Raw genomic sequence first — 27254 nt, forward strand, 5'->3', positions numbered from 1 at the left:
AATAATGATCTATGAAGCCACAGGAATCAGACAATAAAAAGAAATATAAGGCATCCTGGTCGGTAAGGAAGAAGGAAAAGCGTCACTATTTGCAGATGACATGATACTATATATAAGAAACCCTCGGGGCGCCTGGGTGGCGCAGTCGGTTAAGCGTCCCACTTCAGCCAGGTCACGATCTCGCGGTCCGTGAGTTCGAGCCCCGCGTCAGGCTCTGGGCTGATGGCTCAGAGCCTGGAGCCTGTTTCCGATTCTGGGTCTCCCTCTCTCTCTGCCCCTCCCCCGTTCATGCTCTGTCTCTCTCTGTCCCAAAAATAAATAAAAACGTTGGAAAAAAAAAATTAAAAAAAAAAAAAAAAGAAACCCAAAAGACTTCACCAAACAACTTCTAGAATTGATAAATGAATTCAGTAAAGTTGCAGGATAAAAAATCCATGTACAGAAATCTGTTGCATTTCTATACACCAATAATGAAGAAGCACAAAGAGAAATTAAGAAAACAATCTCATTTACAATTGCACCAAATAATAAGATACCTAGGAATAAACCTAACCAAAGAAGTGAAAGACCTGTACTCTGAAAACTGTAAAACACTGATGAAAGAAATTGAAGAAGACACACAGATATGGAGAAACATTCCATGCTTATGGGTTGAAAGAAAAAATATTGTTAAAATGTCTATACTACTCTAAGAAATCTGCATTTAATGCAATCCCTATCAACATACCAATAGCACTTTTCACAGAACTAGAACAGATAATCCTAAAATTTGTATGGAACCACAAAAGACCTGGAATAGCCATAGCTACCTTGAAAAAGCAAAGCAAAGCTGGAGGCATCACAATTCCAGACTTTAAGTTATATTACAAAGTTGTAGTCATTAAAACAGTATGGTACTGGCACAAAAATGGACACATAGATCAAATAGAACAGAATAGAAAATCCAGGAATAAGCTGACAATTATATGGTCAATTAATATTTGACAAAGCAGGAAAGAATATCCAGTGGGAAAAAGATCATCTCTTCAAATGGTATTGAGAAAACATGTAAAAGAAAGAAACTGGACCACTTTCTGTCACCATACATGAAAATGAATTCAAAATGGATTAAAGACCTAAATATGAGGCCCGAAGGCATAAAAATCCCAGAAGAGAATATAGACAGTAACTTCTTTGACATCAGCCATAGCTTCTTTTTTCTAGATAGGTCCCATGAGGCAAGGGAAACAAAAGCAAAAATAAACTATTGGGACTATATCAAAATAAAAAGTTTCTGTACAGTGAAGGAAACAATCAACAAAACTAAAAGGCAACCTACAGAGGGGTAGAAGATATTTGCAAATGAAAAATCCAATAAATGGTAAGTATCCAAAATATATAAAGAACTTATAGGCATGCCTGAGTGGCCCAGTTGGTTAAACATCTGACTCTTGATTTGGGTTCAGGTCATGATCTCATGGTTTGTGAGATACAGCCCCACCTCGGGCTCTTCACTGACAGCATGGAGCCTGTTTGGGATTTTCTCTCTCCCACTCTCTCTCTGCCTCTCTTTCTCAAAATAAGTAAGTTAAAAAAATAATGACTTACAAAGCTCAACATACAAACACCAAATAATCCATTTTAAAAATGGGCAGAAGACATGAACAGATATTTAGCCAAAGAAGAAATACAGATGGCCAATAGACACATGAAAAGATACTCAACATCACTTACTATCAGGGAAATGTAAATCAAAACTACAATGAGATATCACCTCACATTTGTCAGGATAGCTAAAATCAGCAAAATAAGAAAAAACAGAGGTTGGCAAGAATGTGGAGATAAAGAAACCCTCTTGCACTGTTGGTGGGAATGCAAACTGGTGCAGCCACTCTGGAAGACAATATGGAGCGTCCTCAAAAATTTAAAAATAGAACTACCTTATGATCTAGTAATAACACTACTGGGTATTTACCCAAAGAATATGAAAACAGTGATTTAAAGGGATACATGCACCCCATTATTTACAGTAGCCAAGATATGGAAGCAGCCCAAGTGTCCATCAATAGATGAAGGGATAAAGCAACTGTACTCTAAGATATACAATGGAATATTATTCAGCCATAAAAAAGAATGAAATTTGGCCATTTGCAATGACATGGATGGAGCTGGAGAGTATAATGCTAAGAAAAATAGAGAAAGACAAATACTATATGATTTCACTCATGTGGAATTTCAGAAACAAAACAAATGAGGAAAAGGAAAAGAGAGAGAGAAAGACAGAGACTCTTAACTATAGGGAAGAAACTGATGGTTACGAGAGGGGAGGTGGGTGGGGGGATGGGTGAAATAGGGGATGGGGATTAAGGAGTACACCCATCACGATGAGCACCAAGCGATGTGTGGAAGTGTTGAATCACTATATTGTACACCCAAAACCAATATAACCTGTAATTATATTAAGGTTTAACTAACTGGAATTAAAATTGAAATTTAAAAAGCAAATAAAAATAAATCTTTTTTTAAAAAACAATGAACTATGAAAAATGTATATCTCATGCTGATAAATGAGAGCCATTGGAACAGTTCTACAGCTAGGCCATGCCAAAAATAAAGATGCCTTTTCCATCTTATTGGAGGATATTTTAACAGCTTCTAAACTGACCCTCATATTCTTCAGGAAAATCACCTGGACCTGGAAACTGATAGTCTCAACATCCAACAGAAGCCTTTGTTCACAGAAGCCACGGACAAAAGAATGTTCCCCTTTTCCTATTTTCCTGTCCATGCAAATTATATGCATCCCTAAAACTATTCCAGGTAGTGTAACTGAGTTTTTTCTCTAGTCAGTCCTTACATGAGGATATTCATAACATCGACCAAATCTTCCAAAAATTAGGTAATTCCTTTATGAACTATATTTCAAGGGTTCATTCTAAAACTATATATAACCAGTTGTCACTTTCAAAAACCCAAGTCAACCACTATTTCCATCAAATCATAACACAAAATAGACCTAGCCAGAGGGCTTGATGCCTTTCTGTACAGCTTTTTGAAAGAAAGGCCAAAAAAGAATCCTTCTCTACCAAACCCATCCCCCCTACACTTCTGAACGGGTCAGAATTCGATCCAGCAATGTTTGAAAATGATTTGCCAGTGTTTCATTCTTTTTGCTATTAACACCTGGGATGAAAGTTGATAGGATGGGTATTACCTCATAGGGTTTGAGGAAGGAGCAGCTGTGCTTCAGGAAGAAAAGCTTCTTTGCACACAAATAAAACCGGCAGAGACTATTGTCTCCCAGCATCTCTCCAAACACACCTGACTAAAATTTCAGAGATTCAAAGATTAAAATTACATAATACACCCTGGAGGTTCCAAGCTGCATCATGCTGAATTTCCTCCAACATAAAGGAAAATATCCTGAATTTTTTAGTACATTTTCCTAAGGAGGAATAGCTGATTTTCATGAACAGGCTGAAAACCTTTCAAAGCAAATTGAGTAATATGCAAGCTCAGGGCTTAATATAGACTCCTCATTTCCCTGTCCTTTTCCTTTATTTTACTTATTATCAGTTGTAACTGTTTCATATGGGATTATTTGATTCATACATGTCTCCTCCAAGAAGTTAAAACTCATTGAGGATAAATAGCTTCTGGTTTAGTTCTCTTACTTCTATATCATTGCCTAGCAAAATTTCTAGAATATAGTGGTAAATGAGTTAAAAATTATTTAATGAATAAAAGAGTCCATAAGAATAAATTTCCTTCAAATTATTTTATTTTGCCTTGCCACAGTCTTTCAGGTATCTTCTTAACTTTACCTAATTCTTTACCTATTTCTCATGAAATGAAACTGCCCCATGCATCTGGCTGAACCCTAATTAAACCCTTCCTCTCCTGCCATTGATAAATCTAAGAAACCAACCCTTATCCCCATTGTAATGCTCCCATATGTTATGCCTCAAATCATCCCAGATAAAGTAGGTGTTATGAGTCAGCCACAACAAAAACAAACCCCAAGCAGCTAAAGGCGAAGAGCTGCACTTTAGATAATTCTGAAAAATGTTAACTGTACTTCTAAAGTACTAAAATTCCTTCCCTGGAATTTAGCTATATAAACACGCATAGCATGAGATGGTTTGCATAGTATTAGAATGTTTTAAATAAACTAAATTCCAATATTCACTGTTTCTGGAGATTTTATAAATAATATAAAAGGAACAACAGACCATTAGCATTTGAATTTGGCATCTGTGGTTGAGATTACTTGGGGATGACCAGGAAGGTCACCAGAAAGTATCCATTTGTAACTTGGGTAAGAATGTCAACACTTAGGTGTTTCACTCAACACCCTTCACTCAAAACAGATATGCAAGGCACTTCTTTGGTAAAAGATCTAATTCTCTGATTAATATCTTTACTTCGGTTAATGAAATCTGTATCTCAATTCTTGAATTCTTGAATCGGCATTCTTGAATTGGGAAATTAGCTTTTTCTCTGGAGTTATCCTACAGGCAGGTAGAGGTTTACTGATTATTTGCATAATCCCAGAATTAAACAATAATTCTTCCACCTGATAACGTGACAGGTTTCTGATTAAATATTCTTTCATGAACACAGTTTAACATGACAATATTTAGGAAAAAGAAGTGCAAGAGTTATCAAAAAGGTGCTTAAGGGGAAAATAATTGGTAAGGTGATTTTTTTACCTAATTTTTTTTCCTTTTTCTTTTTGTATTACCTCTGGAAAGTGAGCCTTTAGAAACTGCCATTTCCACACTAATAGGGAAAACTTGATAGCATTTTATGGGGTATTCCATTTCTCTCTTGCCCTCAAACACAACCAAGATAAACAAGAAGATGTGTAAATGGCAAGTTAAGTCTGGGTGACAGCATCATGGCAAACCTACTGCAGTGAGCAGTAGAATGAGCGAGAGAATGGAGGTTGAATAAGAAAGCGAATTCCTAGATGCTATGTACATTTTTTCTATTCTGAAGTAGGGACTGCTTTGAGTTTAAGATGAAGAAAATTCCTTATCCCTTCTAAATGCATGATAAAGTTAGTTTAAGACAAAAGGTCATGTGGCTGCCTCATCCTGCTGATGCCATTCAAAGTAAGAACATTTCTCTATGGGGTGCTTGCTCTTCAGGCTTAGCTGGTGGACGTCATTTCTGAGTGGTGACAGAGGGAGTATGAGCTTGAACCGCCACGGAGGAGTAGTGCCTCTTCTTCTAGCTCATGTCACTCTGCTTTGATCTTTGTTTCCAAATTACTGGCTGCTAAAAATGCTTATAGCTGACCTTTAAGGACATTCTGCACCTGTAGATTAGTCCTAGGTACCTGTAAGATTAGTCCCAGTTTGGGCAGAGATGAACTCACTCCCTTATGTTCTCCGGCTAAAGAAAATCCTTAAGAACTCAGCCAAGCTGAGTTTATCACTCTTCATCCACCTGCTATATTTTTAGGGCTCCAATATTTTGTGCCTTTTACCCTCTTCCTATTCACTTGTCACCATATCAAGTCAATGTGATCACCATTTCCAGGTGATTTCTATTCCAACTTCAACATATCCTCTGGTGCTTGATTTGCCTGTGGTCAGGATTAGGTGTAAAAGTAGAAGATAGTATAGTATCTGTTTACTTTTCCTACTCTAATGTTGATTTTGACTATTCAGTACCAGGTTTAAACCGGAGATCAGAGGGTGGCTAATCCTGAGAACAGAGATTCAGATCTGACAAATCTGCCTTACTTAAGGTGCTCTTTTCTCTAGCTACCGGTGGCACTACAATTTTAAATCAGTCTTCTCAAGGGCCTTTATTAGCCAGGGCTTTAAGAAGTGGTATGAACAATGACCCCTAGATAACACAAACTAGTTAAGGTTTTAGCAGTTTGAAATTACTTATTCATTTATTTTTTAGCGGACTCAGGCATGAAATATAAAAATCTAGCAGAGGGAACAGAGATAATAAAAGGGAAAGAATGGACCTTACTTTACAAAGTCAATTTCTCCATATCTCTTGTTATGGGATTTTTTCTTAGCTAGTTTCCCATTAAAAAGTTTGAACTTGTAGGAGGGCCAGCCAAAACAATTTCATTTCTCATTGAAATTAAGCTTTTAACCTGATATGGTATATGTCAGAACATATTTCTTAGAAACTTTGTCCAGTTTTGGGTTAAAACCTAACTGGAAGCATTCTATCAATACAGGTATAAAATGCCGTCATGATTCTATGCTTCAATTGGACAGCCTTCTGAGCATCACTAGAACTCATCTACCATCCATCTCAAACAGGACTTGGATACCATGATTAGCAGTGGGTCTACTGTGGTTCTACTGTGAAATATCATTCATAGAAAACATGAATGGGAAAATATTGTTTCCTCATAAGCCATTTCTTCATAGAAAACACTTTGTCTTGTATCAATACCAAAAATACTTTATCAAACTCATTTATTCCTGTAAATGATATCTTTATCACTAAGAAAAGCCCACAATTTATTGAATACTTCATCATTCCTAGAGGTAGAGCTTTTAAATATACTGACCCTTTATATTTCTTTATTTTTTTTATTTCTTTATTTATTTTTGAGACAGAGAGAGACAGAGCATGAGCAGGGGAGGGGCAGAGAGAGGGGAAGACACAGAATCTGAAGTGGGCTCCAGGCTCTGAGCTGTCAGCACAGAGCCCAACGCAGGGCTCAAACTCACGGAGCGTGAGATCATGACTTGAGCCGAAGTCAGATCTTCAACCGACTGAACCACCCAGGCGCCCCAATATACCAACCCTCTATATTTCTGCCCTAAGTTCTGACATTTGACATACAAGAAAAGGAATAGGGTATCCTTTTCTAAAGTCTAAAGCTCTCCTAACATTCTTACCAAATTTTCTTTGGGGGAGGCTTTTTCACTATGGAGTTTATTTTGCAAGAGTTTGTAAGAACCAACCTGTCTCTTCCATATTGTAACTGAACCCCGGTTCGTATGCCCAATGCTCAGCAATGCCAATCACTGAAAAATCAAGTATGCAGCAAGGAAAGGGTTTGAGAGGCAGCCAAACAAGGGGACAGCAGGCAGGGTCACATGTCTCACCCAACTGAGGTTAGAACAAGTTTTTATAATCATAGGGATTAACATACATATTGATGAAAAGGGTGGGGAAACATAACTATTCATGAGGAAAGATGGAGCATGTGCATTGAGCAAACATATATGTGACACACATTCCATGTTTCCTTTGGGGTGGAATCTTAACATTAAAATGAGGCAAAACTCAGGCCCTGATGTCTGGAAGTCAGTAGGACAAGGAGAGGGACTATGCCCATACTCTGAGAGCCAGTATAAACTGGACGTGGTCTTGGACTCACTGTCTTGCGAAGGAATGCAGGACTTTTCTTGTTCCAGGCTATAACCTTATCAGTGACCTTCCATCTGTGTCAGCCCAGGCCTCTGCAGAGACAGCTGGTGGATTTGCTAGTGGGGTATGAAAAGAAACAATAGCTAATTAGGGAGAAACAGGTCTCTGAAAAACAAGCTTTAAATTTCCTGTTAATCTTAACACTACGGGGCAGTTTCTATATCAGAACATTAGGAAAAGGAACAAGCACATTGGTAGATAATTTTTAGCAAATTAACATAATCCAATTAACAGTGAAAGTATTTGCATGTATTGGCATTCCCTAATATTTAAGTAGGCAATACTAAATGACCTTACCGAGCAGAATTTTATTTATTTTTATTTTTTAAAGTTTTTATTAAATTTCAGTTAGTTAACATACAGTGTAATATTAGTTTCAGGTGTACAATATAGTGATTCAACAATTCATACATCACCCAGTGCTCATCACAAGTGCACTCCTTAATCCCCATCACCTATTTCACCCACCTCCTCCACCCACTCCCCTCTGGTAACCATCAGTTTGTTCTCTGTAGTTAAGAGTCTGTTTCTTGGTTTGCCTCTCTCTCTTTTTTCCCTTTGCTCATTTGTTTTGTTTCTGAAATTCCACATATGAGTGAAATCATATGGTATTTGTTTTTCTCATATTGACTTATTTCTCTTAGCATTATACTGTCTAGTTCCATCCATGTCATTGCAAATGGCAAGATTTCATTCCTTTTTGTGACTGAATAATATAACATTATATATATATATTTATATATATATATATATATATATATATATATATAAATATATATATATATAAATCTTCTTTATCCATTCATCAGACGAATGGACACTTGGGCTGTTTCCATAATGTGGCTACTGTAAATAATGCTGCCATAAACATTGGGGTGCATATATCCCTTTGAGTCAGTATTTTTGTATTCTGATCCAGCAGAATTTTAAGAGATAATATTTGAAGATGCCCAGTGAAAGCAGTAATTAAGGATTACTTTGCTGTTGTTCTTGTTGTTATCATTTTATTGTTTACTGGGTTATTTCATTTAGATCTTGTTAGACTCATCAGAATGTTCTCTATATAGGCAATGAAGAGTTTATTTTTTGACCAAGGTAATATATTATCAACATAAATTTCAAAGTTTTCAAACTAAAATTATATTCTCAACCCTTTATGGTATGAAAATTATTTAACTGATTGAATAAATTCAAAATGATTTTCCAAGTTAGAGGGACTTTTGCAAGGTCTCTGAGGGTTCCCATTCATGGAGACAGGCTAAGAACTTCCATATGCACCATCATAAAAAGGACCCTCTGAAATATTCACAATAGAATTTCAACTCTTCCCCTATAGGTCTGATACCTGAAGCATTTGAGATTTACTTTCATAGACAAATAGAATCTCAACAATGTGGGCACTCATCAGAGAATTCAAGAACAAAAGACCAGAGCCTGAGCAGTATTGTTAGAAGCTTTGCTAGAAAAATCCAGTATTTGAAAGTCAGTCAGAGAAGAATGTTAACTATCCAATCCCAAGAGAATTTGGGCTCCATGCCCTTAATTCATCAGAAAGCAAGCTGGGCTGTATTACCTTAGTTTTCTGATAATAATGTATCTTTAGCTTTTAATATATTAGATATAATATAATTATATGATATATTAATAATTATATGTATATAATAATTAATATATATTATATATTATATAATCACATATTAATAGGATACGTTATAATAATACATATATAACAGTATGCATAATATAGTAATTAACATAATGATTATATTAATATATTGGAAGCATCCATTTGAAGAACATTTCTGTAGCTTTGGCAAAACTATTTTCCATTGTGTTACTCATTGTTCTTTATATAAAGATCTACATGATATATTCCTCTCAGAATTTTGTGCCAGGGGGTGTTTCTTTTTATAAATTAATACCTAGACTTTCTTTTTATCAAGTACTTCATAATAATGATCCAAAATTCTTCACTCTCTTTTTATTTTGTTTAATAGAAACCTCAAGGTTAACAAACTTATTGTGGGTTATTGACTAATATCAGGTATCTCGTTTATATTCTCTTTTCTTCCTTCTGATTGATTTTGACTTAATCTTTTACTGTTATTTTTGGTTTAGGATCATTAATTGCATCGATCTTCTCTGAAATAGATGAAGTACAATTACAGTTACCATACATCCTAGATTTTACAGGGATATTTTGATTTCAAGTGGCATTATTCTTTTACCTACAGATGATTAATTGAAATCTAATAATATACTTGCACATTCTTATATTTGTAAAGTTTTTCATGAAAATAAGTTCACTGACCATTAAATATTTGAAAGACCCTGGCTTCCATTTTGGGTCAACATAGCTTCATATCATAAATAAGCTCAACCTCATTCCACTACTCCAGACCCATATTTCCAGCGGCCATTAGCCATCTTCACTTGGATGTGCCCCACATACTCCGGAGGCAACATATCTTTTCCACCAAACCCAGTACTTCTTCCTGTACTTTTCAAACCTTGATTACTGTTAAATTACCTAAGCAGTTTCTCTCACTCTCTCCACCCTATTCACATTAATCATCAACTTTATTTGTTTTGATCTTTGAAATGCCTATGTTATTCCCTTGTCTCAGTCTCTTCACTTTTCTAGTTCATCATTATTCCTTGGCCCCTTCCTGTTGCTTCCCACCTGTCCTCTACTCCAGCATCTGAGTTTTCTTTCTAAAACTGACTTCTGATTATGCCATTTTTAAAAGAAAATATCAGTAGTTCTTCCATTATCTGTAGAATATAGTTCAATTACATAACCATGACAAATAGTTGTCTTCTATCCCAATTTCCACTATTTACTCCTTTAACACACTTGTTTGCAGCATTCACCCTTCATCTACCCCTGCTTCCTTCCCCTGCCCATATCACAACTCCTTTCAAGGATCACTTTCCTAATATTTCTGGGAGAAATTATAGGTGAGTCAGTACATACCACAGCCAGCTTTTCTTCTGCCAGCAACTACCTGCTGCTGTTAGGTCTGGTTCAAACTTTCATTTGCTTCCCTAAGATCATGGAATTCTGGAACAGCCAAGGAGCCTGCCTCTAATGCCAAGGGGCCTGCTCTTCCCTTCTCTGCCCCATCCTTGAATTCTCCATGGTTCTACAAATATGAGGTTGTTATACATAGCTGACTTGTATGAAAGGTTTGAAGACATTAAAAGAGAAGGTACAGAATAATTAGGAACAGGGAATAGCTTCATATTAAATATGTAATATCACTGATCTTCAAAATCCTAAAGCCATCTTTGCAGTGGGGAATTTGTCAACAAGTAGACTTTCCTTCTGAAGCCTATGACTTTCTTGGGCCCTCTCCCTCTGCCCTTTTCTCCCTCTGTCCTTCTCTTTTCTCCCTGGATGGGTATGCCTAACTTGCAAGTTCCTCATTATTTATTATATATAATAAAGTAATTACATATATATATTATATATATAAAGTATTTATATTATATATAATTTAGTATATATAATAAAGTAATACTTTCCACCCTCTCTCCCCCTCAGAGGGGGAAGTTCAACCTGTGAGTAAAAAGCTACAAAATGGGTCCACTGTTATAAAATGGAAAAATTCCTTTTTTAAAACCAGTATGGTTTAGCATAGTGAGAAAATAAATAACTTTTCTACTAAACTATTTTCTTACGCATTTGGATAGAGCTTGACAATAATAAAACCAACTTCTCAGATAATTATAGGCCTCTTGGCAAGTCAGAATATTTTTTGATTGTGAAACAGATAATATCCCCTTTTCCTCTGACGTATGTTCTGACATAAAACCTAAACTCACAAAAACCTCATAAGACGAGGAAGGAAAACTGATGAATACAGTTCAGCACAAATAATGCCATCTAGCTACCAAATAAATTATTCATTGTAGCTATTTATATGGTGTAATTCCTATACTTACCTGACAATATGCTGACAAGTTCTTCTCTCTACTATATTTTTCGTCAGTCGACTTATTCAAGTCTGAGAAGAATGATAAGAGAATAATTGCCTCTCTCTCTCCTTCAAACTTGTGTAGATTATGTTCATTATTCTAAGTTGTAGACAAAAATATTAAATTATTATATTTACAAGAAGGACAGTCTTGTCTCTGTGACTCCTTTAAAGGATGAGAGTATAAATGTAATTAGGGAACAAACTGGGTCACCCTGGTTCATTACTTCATGAATCACCAAATCCTAGGCCTGGCAGGGGACCTTGAGAGACACCCTCCCACTCTCAGCAAGAAGATATCACCAATCCCATTTTCATGGCCCTATTGAGAGGTTCTCACATTTTGCCTTCTAAGTCATTCCGGCATAATAATCCTGGATATCAGGATGGATAACTGAATTCTTCATATTGCTTTCTTCCTCCCTGCCCTGCCCCCCCCCCCCCCCAGGAAGCATCATGTTTTGTTTTGTTTTGTTTTGTTTTTTGAAAGAGAGGGAGAGAGAGAAAAATAGAGAGTGGGAGAGGGGCAGAGAGATGAAGAGAGAAAGAGAATCCCACGCAAGCTCTGCACTGTCAGCACAGGACCCTACGTGGGGCTTAAACCCACAAACTGTGAGATCATGACCTGAGCTGAAATCAAGAGTCGGTCACTTAATGGAATGAGCCACCCAGGCACCCCTACATGTTGCTTTCTTATCTTCTTATATTAGCCCAGGGAAGTCAAGATCTAAAAATAAATTGTTATTTTTTCCAATAAAAATTATTTTATTTTCTGGTTCCAAAACTTTTTCACTGTCATAGTACAGTTAAGTGCATGGGCTCAAACCCTACTTCCACAACTTACTAGCTGTGTGACCTTGAAGAATTTTAAACATTTATGTGCCTCATTTTCATCATCATTAACATTGAAGTGACAATGGTAGCTACCTTATAGGGTCCATATGAAGATTAAATTAAAGGAGTTCATAGTTGTAAATGTCTTCGAATGAAAACTGGCATATAGTAAGTATTATAAAAATGCTTGTTAAAAACTAAAAGCACATTTATAAAGAAAAAGAGAAATTCAGGAAATACAACAAAAGAAGCAAATTACTAATAACCTTACTCTAGAGATAGCTATTTACATTTTAATGTTCCTTCTTGCCATGTGTACATATAAACTACGTACCTAGCACATAATTGGGATGATGCTGTATTCGAGAAAAGGCCCTGTATCATGAATTTCTTCACTTAATGTTACATTATGAGCACTTCTCCATATCCTTAAAAATCTTTGAAAAGCTTTAGTGGTTTTACAGCAATCCTTTTATGAGCTTACCTCATCTCAACAATCCCTCTATCCAGCTATGAGATTGTTTTCAGTGTTTCACTTTGTAGCTAAAACGGCAGTAAATATCTTTGTAAATCAATTTTTATCCATCTCCTTGAATATTTCTATTCTAAGTTTTCTTGAAGTGGGATACTGGGGGAAAGAATATTTCGAAGATTCCAGGTACATACTATTAATTTGTGTTTCAGAAAGAAATGTATTAGTCGATGCCCCTATGAAGCTATGTATGAAATAATATCTTTCATGGCAACATTAAGCATTGCTTTTTAAAAAGGGGGAAAAAATGTTCCCAATTTGATACAATAAAAATTGTATCAGTTTTAATATTTTAAATTGAATGTTTTCATTCCTGGTGAAAGTGAATGTTTCTGCATTTCAGCTGTTAAAAACTAGTGAATTTTTCCTGAGACATGCCTTAGCCTTTGGCTCTGCAAGTAGAAGCCATTGTTCTTTTACATTTTCCCTTGTGTCGTGGTTTCTAACTTTAATCCACTTCGTGGCTCTCCTCTAAAGGATTTTTCCTTTTTTGGGTTCTTCTCTTATCCTGGAAACCAGGATAAGAGGCTACTTTAGTATTGGGGCCAGACTACTCGTTTCTGGCATAATGAGAGAATTCATCATGTTTCTATTTCTGCAAGTCATGAGCAATCAAGTGGTTGGTACGAGTTAGTATTGATCTGGGTACTACGGAGGTAAGAGAGGGTCCTTGCCCTTCCAGAATTTAAAGCTTAATTGTAAAGAAAACTCTAATGCATGAAACAATTAGTGATCAATACAAGGCAGCCTACACTGAGTGAATTTTAGAATACAGATACTAAGTGCCATGGTCATTTAAAGAAGGGAGAGATCAATGATGATGTGAGTAATCATCAGTGAGGTTGGCCTTGGCAGAAGGAAGGATAGGCAGTTGAGGTGAAAAGAACTACAGAAGTAAATGACAGCCTATTATAGATACAAAGAGCATGGATTTTTGTGTCAGACCCAGGTGGGAAGTCTTAGCTCCACCATATACTAGCTTTAAACTTAAGCAAGGGTATTAACCAGTCAAACTCTGGGTTTGAATCCCAACTCTGTCACTTATGAACTGTGTGTCAGAGCTAATATTTTGGGCAAGCTAATAGATTCAGTGGTAAATCTAACTTTGTTCATGAATAACATTATGGTAATCAGAGTACCTACCTCACAGGATTGTTGTGGGGATTAAATGAGCAAATGTGAGAACTGGGTCCTGGTACATTATAAGCACTCAGTAGTTTTAGCTTTCATCATTAACCTCTTTAGTTAATGTAATTTAGTAAATGTAATAAATCACTATATATGTAATCTATCACTATAGTAAATATAATCTATCACTAGTAAATGTAAATGATAATATGCAAATGTAATCTATCACTAGTAAATGATAGTAAATGTAATCTATCACTATAATAGATTACTATGAGTGTCTTGACTGAGAACTAGATAGATTTGTAATTGCAAAGGAAAGAGCCTGGAACTGAAGATTTTTCCCCAAATTATGATGAACATCTTATAATTTGAAGTGAAATGCTTGGCTCTTCCCTCAATGTCAGTTTATTTATTCATTAGCCCACATGCACAGACCTATATCTTCCTCCATTTGGGCTTGAAAGCCTTTTTCTCTGCCAGGCCCAAAGTCAACTCTGATTGAGGAAGGAAGTAAAAGGTATGCAACTTTCTTAACCACTTCAGTCAGGAAGTGACACCCATCACTTTGCTTACATTCCATTGGTGCAAATTAGTCATGCGGCCCCACCTAAGTGAAGAGTGAATGGGGAATTGTAGTCCCTGGTTGGGTCACTGCTCTCTAGCAATAACTTGACACAAAGCTGCCATGATCTCTCTCTTTTCCTTACGCACAGCATATAAACTCCCAAGGGGGATGACTCAAAGATTCATCCAGATATGTCATTAATGAACCTTTATGTTTCAGAGACTCTCTCAGCCTCATCTATTACTGTTTTGGACCTAGTATCAGTCTCTCCCAACCCTCTTTACTTCTGTTTGCAACCAGGGAATTTTCCTGAGCTTACCACTTGTTTAAGGAATGATTTGACATAGGTGCTGGCTTTGTTCTCTTCCTTCTCTGGTGCACCCAGTTTCCCTGCTATGGATCTGCTCAGCAGCAGGGGGCATCGCTGACTATGCCATTTAAGTATCAAGGGAAAATAAGTTCAATTTTTAGCAATTGTTCTTAATGTCATCTGTATTCCAGAGTAGTTACATTTGCTAATTTGGCAGAACATGGACAAGGTAAAATAAAATTCAAAGATAAATTGGGGGCGCCTGGGTGGCGCAGTCGGTTAAGCGTCCGACTTCAGCCAGGTCACGATCTCGCAGTCCGTGAGTTCGAGCCCCGCGTCAGGCTCTGGGCTGATGGCTTGGAGCCTGGAGCCTGTTTCCGATTCTGTGTCTCCCTCTCTCTCTCTGCCCCTCCCCCGTTCATGCTCTGTCTCTCTCTGTCCCAAAAATAAATAAAAACGTTGAAAAAAAAAATAACAAAGATAAATTGAATATAAGCACACAAACTCTCTGGTCTGGACAAACGGCAGTGAAGAACAGCCTTTTGCCAGACTGCTCACTGAAAAGTATCTTTTAAGTTTTAATACTGAGAAATGTTAAAAACAAGAAAAACTTTTCAACCAAATAAAAGGATTTTGTTGGGCTTTTCTACGGCAAAACCCTTCTATTCAAAAGACAGAGTTTTCTGCCACATAACATTGGAGCTAATGATTGGAGCTATGGCTACTCAAGGTCTGGAGGCTTATGGTACAAGATATTAGCACATCATACTTTACAATTGAGGAAGACAGTTTTCAGATTGATTTTATGTCTTATGAAGAGAAATAAAATTTTCTTTCTCAGGCATGTCTATGATGGTAGAAATAAGAGACCTCCAAATGAATAGTTTCCACATAGATGATTGATAATGATGAAGGAGAGGAGGAGGCTAAGGAAGAGGAGGAAGGGAAGGAGGAGAAAAGAGGAGGAAGAGGTGGAAGAGGGAGAGAAGGTGAAGGAGAATATTATTTTTTATCATGATGATGGCCCGGTTCACTTATTTGTCAGCCAGTACTTAATCAACATGAACACAGCTCCCACATACTTCCAAACACCTACGTTGTGCCATTACAAAGCAGCCCACTGAAGGGGCACCTGGGTGGCTCAGTTAAGCAGCCGACTTCAGCTCAGGCCATGATCTCGCGGTCCGTGAGTTCGAGCCCCGCGTCAGGCTCTGGGCTGACGGCTCGGAGCCTGGAGCCTGTTTCCGATTCTGTGTCTCCCTCTCTCTCTCTGACCCTCCCCTGTTCATGCTCTGTCTCTCCCTGTCTCAAAAATAAATAAACGTTAAAAAAAAAAAAAACTTAAAAAAAAAAAGCAGCCCACTGAAGACAATGGTGAACCTAAAGATGGAATACTCGACAGGGTTCTCTCTCAGCCTTTGTCCCATTTATCATTTTTAAGTTTCATCCTGCAAAGCAAACACTATTATCCCTATTTTACAAATGAAGAAACTAGGTCTTGGGGCGCCTGGGGGCTCAATCAATTAAGTGTCTGACTCTTGACAAAAGCGCAGGTCATGATCTCATAGTTCAACAGTTCAAGCCCCCCATTGGGCTCTGTACTGACAGTGTGGAGCCTGCTCAGGATTCTCTCTCTCCCTTTCTCTGTCCCTCCTTGTGTGTGCACACTCTGTCTCACTCTCTCTCTCAAAATAAATAAATAAACTTAAAAAAAAAAAAAGAAACTAGAACTCAGATGACTTGACAAGAGTAGAGGAGCAGGCATTCAAACTTCAAGTCATTTGTTTCCCTGATTATGAAGTTCTCCTTATACCATGTGTTATGAAGACTAAGCAAGATACTACATGAAAGCTGAATGCCTGGCACATAGCACTCAGATGGGACTTTCTTCCATCTTTGAGCTCCTTCCCGGAGAGTACATAAATCCTTTGGGAACTATTGTGCACACAGGAAGAATAACTACATTTTCTTTTCAGCTCTAAGGAAAGTGTCAGTATAGGCTTATCTGAACCTCGGTGGGGGAAGTGAGTAGGATGACTGCGAGTTTTGATGGGTTTAATTTGGTTTTATATTTTGAGAAATGGCTATGTTCTCTAAAACAAAATATTGGTACGATTGCCTTACAGAAAGAGTTTATTTCTCAAACCCCATGACTATTATTTGACTTTATAAAATGATGAATACAAAATGAAATAGCTAGTATAGAATTTTTTGTTGTTGTTGCAGGGGTAACATTCCTTCTAACCTGGAATAAGTAATGACTCTCTAGTGAAGTTGTCCTAGGTTTCAATCTTTACTGCTTATTAGTTGTGTAACTTTGGCCAGTTATCTAATATTCTTGAGCTCCAGTCTTTTATTTTTAAAATGAAGGTAATAATTCTTAGCTTGCAGGAGTGTTGTGAGAGTCTAGTAAGGTATAAATTCCATAACATATAGTAAGGAATTAAGAAAGTGCTTCCTCCTGCTCAGGAGTTCAAAGAATTGGGATTGGTATTTTAATCCCTTCATTTTTATGATAAAGTAATACAACAAAATCATAATAGGTAACTTAAAGTAAATTGGGAGCATTTCCCTCGTTAAAAAGCACTACTGAATTTTATGTTTCTGGGAGTTTTTAGAATAGTTTTTTGTTGTTGTTGTTTTTCTGGGGTATTTTTTTGCCCTCAGTATAAAAATATTAAAAATAAATGGATCAAGCAGTCATCAGAGAATGCAGGAATTTTTATGTTGATACATAATATGCTTTAACAACACAAAGACCTTAGAAATTGTGGTGGTTATTAGTGTTTGCCAAACAGCCCTAGGTCTCCCCACTTCAGGGCACATGACGGAACTGCATTTCCTGGCCCGACTGGGACTATGTAATTAGTCCTAGCCGGCAAGTTGCCAGGAGGTCCAGTGCCTGTTCCAGACCATTCAGACTCTCTTCTTCCCTAGAGCCTGACAACCAGCAACATTGGAAAGGTAGCTAAATCAGATAGGGTCTCTAAGAGACTTCTTGCTGACCTGTAAGAGTCATATAAAAAAGATACTGTGGAATTGTAGCAGCATTATGTCGCTCATTCCAAATGATCAGAGGTGGTTAAAAAAAAAAGTCTTCTAGCAAAAAGTACATAAAACTACATTATACATATATGTTTATTTATATATGTGTATGTGTGTGTGTGTGTGTGTGTGTGTGTGTGTGTGTATATATATATATATATATATATATAACTAGTTCTTTTCTTTTATACTACATAAGAATCTTGATCCAATTTTTGTTTTAAATAAGTGTAGTAAATTATGAAGCTTCACTTTAAACTGCCCCCTTAGAAGTCTCAGCCTTGACAATACTAATACACAATAAGGATAACATTTCACTTAATAATATAAATTATTATTCATCCTTCAAATGAAAATGGAGATAAAAAGTAGATTAAGAGAAATTTAAGAGTAGGATCATAAGTTAATTTGATTTTTTTTCATCTAAAAGCTTTCTAGATATTTGGATAAGTATTTTTTAAAATATCAATAAATACCAATTCATGTGTTTTTCCCACATCGTGCAATTCACACTCTAAGTTTAATACTGAGTAAAACCAACTAGCTTTGACTATTTCATACAAAGTAAAATAATAAAGTATGGTTTATATTGTTCAATGATATAGTAGCAAGAAAAATGACATATTGGAGTCAGGGTAAATATCACTTGCAATTTTTTTGGACAAATAATTTCAAATATAATCTTAAAAGACCAAATCAGCATCACAGATTCATATTCAAATCAATAAAAGTTAACAAACAAAATGAAACATCTTTATAAACAGTTTTATTTTAAAATGATATGACACACTTGCAATTAACACATAAGGCATCACATGCCCAAAGGAAAAGCCCATAACCTTAATAACTGCCCTTTTAGAATATTAAAACACATAATCAACATCAAATTATTTTTCTTGTTTGGCAAGAAAAATAAAATTAAAAGCAGGATGAGAACCACAAAATAGAAACTCCCAATATACTATATAGTAATAATCCATCGTTGCATTCTTGTACAACATTTGTTCAGAGCCTGGGTAGGAAGCATAAAGATGGCAGTGGGAGAGTAAGACTGGCTCTTCCCAAAACACAGGAAAATTGCTAAAACTTGGAGCAGAGGAAAGTACTGTCTGCTTCCCATATTTCCTTGAAATAAAACAAGAATTCATGGTAAAATAACTTCTAAATATGCCACACTCTTATGAGCCCGAAATTGAGTGGTTAAGAAAATAAATCAAACATCTGTGAGATGCTGACCAGCCAAAAGAGATCTATGTAATTATGGCATTTCATTCTGAGGTTGATTCTAAATCCTTAATTCATGACCTGTGAAAGACTTCTGTTATCCTTAAAGTCAATGTTAAGGCATGCCAAGTTTCCTATAAGAAAATTATTCTAACAATAGCTTTGGGTATTACACTTCTACAATTATAAAACATTCTCCTAATACATATATAGACTTGAGTGGACATAAACTTACGCATTAACAAACATAAACTACAGGTATGCTCTTAAATGTAAGCCACAGATTATTGAAATCACTTTTACAAATTTAAAAGAACATCCCCCTTTTTACAGTGTCAGTGCACAAATCAGGCAAATTATTTCCCAAGGCTTCTGACCATAAAAGTTGGAAGGAGAGAATATTATAGAGTACTATGAACCATAAAATGATATAGCTGAAAGACAATGATATGTTAATTCTCTTTCTTATGAACCCTTTTATGCTGGGAAAAGCCAGTGAGACTTCATTATAATTCTTTTCATTGTAGTCATTCTTTATGCCCAGTTCTGGGAAAGGTCAAACCCCATTACAGAGAACTGTAAGGATCTGTCTTATTCCTTTGTCACAGTGGAATCTAGCTGGTGGTATTAAATCTTGCTGAATAGGTGAGCCATTGGTGAAGGTTGTGAATCTCTTTGGTCAGACCACATTTTTGTGGTGGCAGTAATTGCCGCAATGGAATCTGACCTTCAGATTGAAAAACCTTCTCCTACTAGATATATAGAATTTTTTTTTTTCCTTAACTCTAGATGACTAATCCAGGTAAGGTTTTGCATATGCCTGTCATTGCACATATGAAAGATGAAGGCTGAAATGTTTAAATGCTCTTGCTAGAATTTTTGCCTGTCACAAGAAGCAACAAAAAGTAGAGCCGCTTGGGTTCAGACCCTAATTCCTGCCATTCAGCTGGCGTAGTGCTCACTCAGTCACTACCCTTACTCTGGAGGACAAAGGGAAGGCACAAATGAATTTAGTAGGGCAGTCTCTTTGTCTAAATTTGCACCTCAAAGGACATGTGCCAGCACTGGTCCAATTGGGTCCCTAAAACAAGTAAGTATGAGAGGGAGGTATTTTCAGCTAAGATATTTTAAGTAGCCATCAAAGCATGTGATACCAGTATCAGGCAAGTATCTAAGCCCCAATAAGGAGCCTTTTATTAAAGCCATTAGGAGGATCAGGGGCACCTGGGTGGCTCAGTAGGTTGCACGTCCAACTTTGGCTCAGATCATGATCTCACGGTTCATGAGTTTGAGCCCACATTGGGCTTGCCGGTATCAGCACAGAGCCTGGCTGTCAAAGTAAAACCCACTTCGGATCCTCTGTCCCTGTCTCTCTCTGCCCCACCCTTGCTCACACTCTCTCTCTCAAAAATAAACAAACATTTAATAGATAGATAGATAGATAGATAGATAGATAGATAGATAGGATTAAACTGTCCATTAGCATATAGATCCCAGTAGTAATAGAGAAAGCTTTCTTTCTGGTACTCACCCCTTTGGACCGCATTACTGAACAATGAACTGCTTTACGATTAGGAAAGTACTTTAGTTTAGTTTTTTAACACCTGATAAAAAGTTTAAGACCTAAACCACAGACCTCTGAAAAAGCTTTGCTGTTCCAGATCTAGCAATAAAAGGTTTCATGGACAATGACCAGCACCATGTTAAAAAGATAGATGTAAGGTCATAATCTCCATGTAGGATCCAAGACCAACACCATAGCTATCATCTGTTCAATGTGTGTAATATAATCACCTGATCTGCCAAAGTCCTTCTAAATAAATATATTTAGAGCCCAAAGCCTCTGTATCTGATTGGAAACAATAGTGTCTAAAGTCCAGGGCTTTTTGTTGCTTGTGTTACCAAGGCTTTAAATTCAAGTAATCCTTATCTTGAATTCAGGCACTGATAGGATCGACTAGGGCTATACAAGGGAATACTGGAGGAAAGCTGATTAAGGCAGTTATCTGAACTGTGTCAACACAGCACTATAGGAGATGTCCAGATGATTTCTGAATTGGTTCTTTTTGGAGTAATAGTCTGCCATCATATAAGTAGAGACTTGAAAGAGATGTGTCCTATATATGGATAGATTTAAATAGTGTTGAAATAAGTAAGCATTGATTACTATACTTCAATTTTAAAATTTTAAGGAAGGGAAGGAAGAAATATATTCTGACTTGTTAGGTCTTTCCTCATGCATGTCTTTTACTAATTGGGATACATATACAGATATAATAGGATGGATATATATATATATATATATATATATATATATATATATACACACACACACACATACATACACATATATCCCTTAGATCACATCAGAACTGTATGTGATTTGGTAGCACTGGAAGATTCATTAAATGTTTCCAAATGAAAAGTTCTGGCTTTTTCTCCTTTATCCAGTTTTACATTATTGAAAAACTTCCTAACACTTGATTCTCAAACTTGTCCTCCTTCATGAGCTGAAAATCAGGCTGCACATTAATTCAGTTTAGCCTGCAATTTGGCTAATTAATCATGTTTCTCCAATAAATAAAAACAAAACTCAGCTGATCCCACTTAGCTTTTAAGAACAAGCATTATTTTTTTAACGTATTTTTTTTTAAAAGACACACAGCCCAGACCTACTCACTCATCCAAGGATATCATTACCTTATTGCCCCAACTTAATGTATGGTGGGGCCCAAGCAGGTTTGAATCTGATAATTTATAAACCTTCAAAATATTGAATTTATACTTCCAGTAAGCCAGCTTCAGCATAAACTGTGACATGAGAATCACAATAAAACAAAAACGTTTTTCAAAAAGCACGATGAAACAGCAATAGAAAACAAAAATCACGTTTATGATGTTCCAATTATTTCCAAGTCAGTTAATAGCCTGTTATATAGAATAAGGTAATTCAGCTACATCTAGCTTCCTCTGATGTCCACGTAAGTTCTCATTTTTACCTAATAATTCTTTCACATGCCTGCCCTCTCTATTTTTACTATCTTCTGATCTTACCTTTTTGATTTTCATCTTAACCCTTAGTAACACACAGTGTACCTAACTCATCAAATCAATCTCTGACATCAACAGGAGCTCATTCACATAAACATCCTGACTCACACGCTCTGCCAGCCAAAGTCACCCACATATTCCAGTCCTCAATAACAACAAAAACTTCAGGCATTAGAATTAGGCTTTAGAATCAATAAAGAAATCATGTTCTCACTTACCCATCTCTGCCCTCCCACCCCAAATTCCAAGTTCCAGCCCTTTGTAAGATCCTGGTAATGCACTAATGGAAGTTAAAAGAGCTCTTGCAGTGGGAGGATGGACACACCTCAAAGATTAATTGCAAAATGCAAGCTATTTGAGGCTCCATTTCCTACCCCTTCCCGAACCATAACTATACGGAGACAGTGTGTTAGTGTGGACACTGGGTGTGTGTTTTGCAAAGTTGTGACCACTTCGCCCATCGTGCCTCTCACAGAGCAAGTGTAAACATCATGAGGCAAGGCATCACAGTTTCCGAGGGCCTGGATGAGGAACGGAGAGAGACACTTAGACCATGTTAGGAGGAGGCGAGTTTTCGTGAGGATGCAGTTCCCACTGAATCAGTTTCCTCTCTCTTTGTCACTCTTATCTTTTAATTTTTTGGCTGTGGGCTTAAGGACTGCTTCCATTCTGGGGCAATGGTTTGTTGCTTTGCCAAGAGTAAGTGATACCAATTTCTAAATGTTTCTAACAGTCTAGCTGCAATTGTATTGGAAATTTTCTCCAAACAATAACAAAATGTCACCTGGGTGTGTCTGAGCTAATCATGACTCTGACCTGCCTAGAGGTTTATATGTCTGGAAATATATTAAAAATGTCTAATGCTTTGCCTCTCTGGTGTGAGAACCAGGAGACTTCAAGAGCCCGGGTAACCTGTGGGATAGCTAAACCACAAACAGAAAATGAAATTTACGTAAGCAATTAATTTTACTGTACCTAGAAAATGGGCATGCAACACCAGCTCATATCTGGCACTAACATTCTGGGTTAAATTCAGATTGGTCTAATAATGATTTATATATTTTTCTTTTCCTAGAAAGTTTATTCTAATGATTTAGTTACCACTTCTGAGTACAGGAATGATTATAAATACAACATATATATTCTTGCATTTTTAAAATAATCAACATCCTCAAGCTTCAAAATATTCAAATTCAAAACCCTATATTTTAATGTTCAGCCAAATTAGAGGAAGAAAAAATTTAGCAAGAGAATGGATAAGCACCTTTGAGAATTAAATGTAAGCCTTATTGTGTGATTAGTGCTTAGGTTCTTTTTCACAAAATAAGTTACTAATTGATCCTACTGTGTGCAGGACTTCTTAATGTCCAAAGAATACCCCATACCATGTTAAAAAATCATTTGTACGCTGGTTGTTAGAAATATTTTGCTATAGAAACAGAAGCTGATGGCCATTATAGATTAATTAATCTCAGCTCTTTACAAGGACAGGTGTAGCTGGTTGTAGTTTCTTAATGCATCTTAACACAGCTTTTCTTGTAAATAAAAAATACATATAGAACAAAAACACTCACTGGCTGTTGGTTTGTGAAATGAGCATTTCCTGACAAGCAAATAAACTGCACTGTTAATTTTAAGAAAAGTGGTTGGTTGGTTGGTTTTCACAGAAAATGCTAACGCAGACCCTCAAGAAGTTCACAACCAGAATTAACTCTGTACATCAAGAGCGTCTTCTTCTACCAAGGACAGTTCCAGGGTGTTTTCATTCGTGCCGGTTTTCATCCTGAAGTTGAAAGAACCGTAGAGTTTTGCAGACTCTTTGGAAGAGGCAAACCTGTTGCGACGATATAGCTCCCCCTTCCACATAGACATCATCAGCAAACAGGACAGAACGACCCCCCCAAGAGTGAGCAGGCAGAGTCCCGCAATCACACAGCGATCCAGGTGAGCCCCCAACCTTGCGCTCTCCTTCTCCAAGCGTTCCATCTCCCGGGCCGCCACGGTGTTGGGATCCACAGTCACTTCCCGTGGAACAATGTAAGAGATGATCACCAGCAAGATGCCAGTGACCAAGAACAAGATGGCACTGATGAAACCATAGTCAACTGACCTCCCTGAAGATGTGGCTTCCGAACTTACATCATCCTCATCTTCGGATATCAAGGATATGGCAGCCTCATGGGACCACTCGTTTGGATTTCCCCAGCCAACGTCTCCCAGGTGATTGCTCCCTTTTGCTGAAGGGGAGCATCGGTTCCTTTGCTCTAAGTTGACATTCTCATCCACACAGGTAAAAGAAGTTTCTAATTCCTGGCTGCAGCAGTTGCAGACTTTCCGCCCTGCTGTTATTTGGTTGTTCCCTGAGTTGAGAGGTCCTGGTGGCAAGGAGTCTGTCTGAATAACTCTGTCTTGCAAAGAGGAGGAGGGGGATGCTGGAGAAGGACTAAGTTTAGATCCTTCAATCTCAGCTGCTTTTGGTGTTGACGTACAGTGTCTCTGGCAGCAGAGAGCAGCTTTGATGGCTACTGCATCTGCCTGGCTATCAGGAGGGCCTCCTGAATGCCAGTCCCCAGCATCGCACAGGACAGCCTGGCTGCTCTTCTTAGCAAGGGAGTGGAGCTCCATCGGAGCTAGTCAGACATCCCCCAGCAGCTTCTGAGAATTCTGCCAACAGCAACACAGATAAGAACCCAACAAGAGCTAAGGCTGCACTACCAAGAGTATCGCTCCTGAGGTCCCCATCTCCTTTTCAGCCACAACTGTAGACACCTCAGCCCCAATTCCTCTAAAAGGAGTAAAAGAAAGGAGAGGATACCTAGTGGCAAGAAAGTATGAAGAGGGCAAATCCTCTGACTTATCACCGGGATTAACACTGAGAAACTTAGGTCAGGGTAGAAAAGAAGCACAGAGGAAGTAGCAGTGTCTCTGAAGAAAGCATTGCCGTCACCAAGCCAAATTTATCCAAGGACTCACACATTACTGTGACAGGATCCCTCAAATAAGAAGGCAAGTTTCCTGTAGAGAGACACAAATGAGAAAGGCAGGGACCTTTTTTAGCAGAGCCGCGATTTTCTGGAGAACCTGGGGAAGCACACACTTCTCAACAATTCAGTTAAATTACGTTTACACTATCTTTGTTCAGAACAGATTCTAATACAGATTAGCTTTACAGCATCACCATGGACGAACAAATATGTCATCATCAGCTGGGCTTTATTGGAACTGGGGCTCAGCATTTTGATTGAGTAGCTGAAGTGGGTAAAAGATGGCTGGTTTCATCAGCCACCTTTCTTAAACTTACACCTCATACATCCAATGACCTTAGTCAACCAGCCCTGTATTTTCAAGACCCTTGCTTGTTCGTTGTGCTTTCTTTCTCAGCCCTTGTGGCTACATGACACCAGCTTGTTATGGACCCAGAAGTATGCAGACAACATGCCTTAACTGTGTGACCCCTGCCAAATACGAGGGGCCAGCCCACACCACACCCTTCCCCCCAACACACCTACCTGCTCTGGGTACAGGTCTGCTACTCTTGCTCACTGCGTCTGAATGGGTCTGAGTTCATCTCCCTCTGCCTACTTTGCTAAGAAACATGCATGCCAAATTGACCATCTGAAAGTTTTTATTTAGAAGTAAACTGACAGTAAAAGACAAATTATAAACCCACAGAGTCAACAGTTTGTGAGGTAAGCAGGTGAGAAGTTATTTCCAAAGTTCCAAAATTACCTTTGGCACTTTGTATCCATGACATGCCCTTACCCCCACCACAGCACGGGACCTTTCTGTGATAGAACTTTGGGTTGAGCAGAAAACTGCCTATCTTTCTCTGCTTCTACCATCCTTTGCAGGATAGACTCCCTTTTCACTGTCACCAAGTACAGCAGCTTCAAGCAAAGGCCCTCTTTATTTTGCTTTCCAGTAATAATTGATTTAAACCATGGTTTGTGGGTTTATTATGCTCACAATCCACAGCTCCAACACCTGGTTACCCACACAGATGCACAAGTAAGGCTCACCTAATGGTCTACCTGGCAACTCACTTAAAATACGGGAGAGGAAACCCACATCCTTGCTGCTCTACGTTACAGTTTGTTTTGTTTTTAAAAAAACCACTTCTCTCCTACTACCAAAGTTTCTCTGTAGCTAAAACAGAAAAACAAAACAAAATACAAAAAGACCAAATGCAAAAAACATTCAAGTGAACCAGAATTTTCCTTTAGCAAGTGGATACGGATCTCTACAGCTGGATCCCTCCAGGAAGGAAGTGGTGACAATGTATTTGATCAATTCCTGAAATGAAAAATCATCTCGCTGTGCCCTCAGACATGAGGTTCTCTGATTAACTTTTGGCACGATTAACTCATCACATTGGGCTTTTTTTTTTTTTTTTTTTTTTGATTAAAATGGGCAGAGCCCCTCATGAGACTTCCCATTTATAACAGAGGGAATGAAATCTCCACTTAATTCCCGTCTCCTGCTTCCCTCTCTCTTTAAAGAAAAGATAGACTCTGCTTGTTCCATCAGAGATCTACTAGCTGCACAGTCGATTCCCTTTGCAGCTCCGTAATCCGGGGCTTCCATCCTCAGTAGAGAAAGGATAATCCCATGGGACCAGCTAAAGGCTCTTTCCTTCCGTCTCCTGCCTCTCCGTCTCTCTGGTTAAGAGCGCGGTTAATGAAATTGCACCTCAAAGCGAGGGGACAGCACTTTGCCTCCTCCGTCTGCCATTAACTAAACATTAACATCTGCATTGGAACTAACTAATACGGGCGAGGCTGATCTGGGGAAGCGACCTCGGGATCCGTCCAGCGCTCACTGTGCGAGAAGAGCGCGCAGCAAGCTCCGGGAAGCGGTGCTCCCTGCGAGATCAATCCATCCATTCCGGGTGAACCTCAGGGCGCCCAGAGTCCGGCTGCGTTCGCCAAATACCCCGAGGCGAGGCAAGCAAGCACCTAGGGCAGGGAGTGGGGACGCGCTCCGCTGCTCCGCCAGGCTCCCGGGGGGGGGGGGGGGGGTCCTCTCCCTCGCCCCAGCGCCTCCTCCCGGTCCCACTCTCCATCACTCACCCCTGCTTTGACCACCACGTGCGGCTGGAGCATCGCGCGCCTGTTCCTGCGCGGCTCCACGGGAAAGTCTTCCGATTACCAGCCGTGGCACTTGTAGCCTCAGCGCGCCGCTGGG

General features: G+C 38.1%; 1 protein-coding gene and 1 long non-coding RNA gene across 2 annotated transcripts in view; one reads left to right on the forward strand and one right to left on the reverse strand.

Moving 5' to 3' along the window:
- The window catches only part of LOC121042863 (uncharacterized), a 122585-nt gene extending 98747 nt beyond the window's left edge, over nt 1–23838 (forward strand). The window contains exon 3 of the long non-coding RNA XR_005796495.1: nt 23738–23838. This is a non-coding gene — a long non-coding RNA (uncharacterized LOC121042863). The remainder of the gene's footprint in view (nt 1–23737) is intronic.
- Nucleotides 23649–27251, reverse strand: TMEM74 (transmembrane protein 74). The gene is made up of 2 exons (XM_040494262.1): nt 27140–27251; nt 23649–25085 (listed from the first exon to the last, which is right to left on the reverse strand). Exon 2 carries the CDS (start codon nt 24693–24695, stop codon nt 23778–23780), a length of 918 nt encoding a protein of 305 aa, XP_040350196.1. The 5' UTR covers nt 24696–25085; nt 27140–27251; the 3' UTR covers nt 23649–23777.
- Between the last annotated feature and the right edge of the window lie 3 nt (nt 27252–27254).

The sequence above is a fragment of the Herpailurus yagouaroundi genome, unplaced genomic scaffold (assembly GCF_014898765.1).
Source record: "Herpailurus yagouaroundi ecotype Mexico unplaced genomic scaffold, PumYag 186, whole genome shotgun sequence".
Classification (NCBI taxonomy): domain Eukaryota; kingdom Metazoa; phylum Chordata; class Mammalia; order Carnivora; family Felidae; genus Herpailurus; species Herpailurus yagouaroundi.

Excerpts from the sequence above, each read along its gene's own strand:
- TMEM74 (XM_040494262.1), bottom strand. The coding sequence starts at position 24,695 with ATGGAGCTCCACTCCCTTGCTAAGAAGAGCAGCCAGGCTGTCCTGTGC.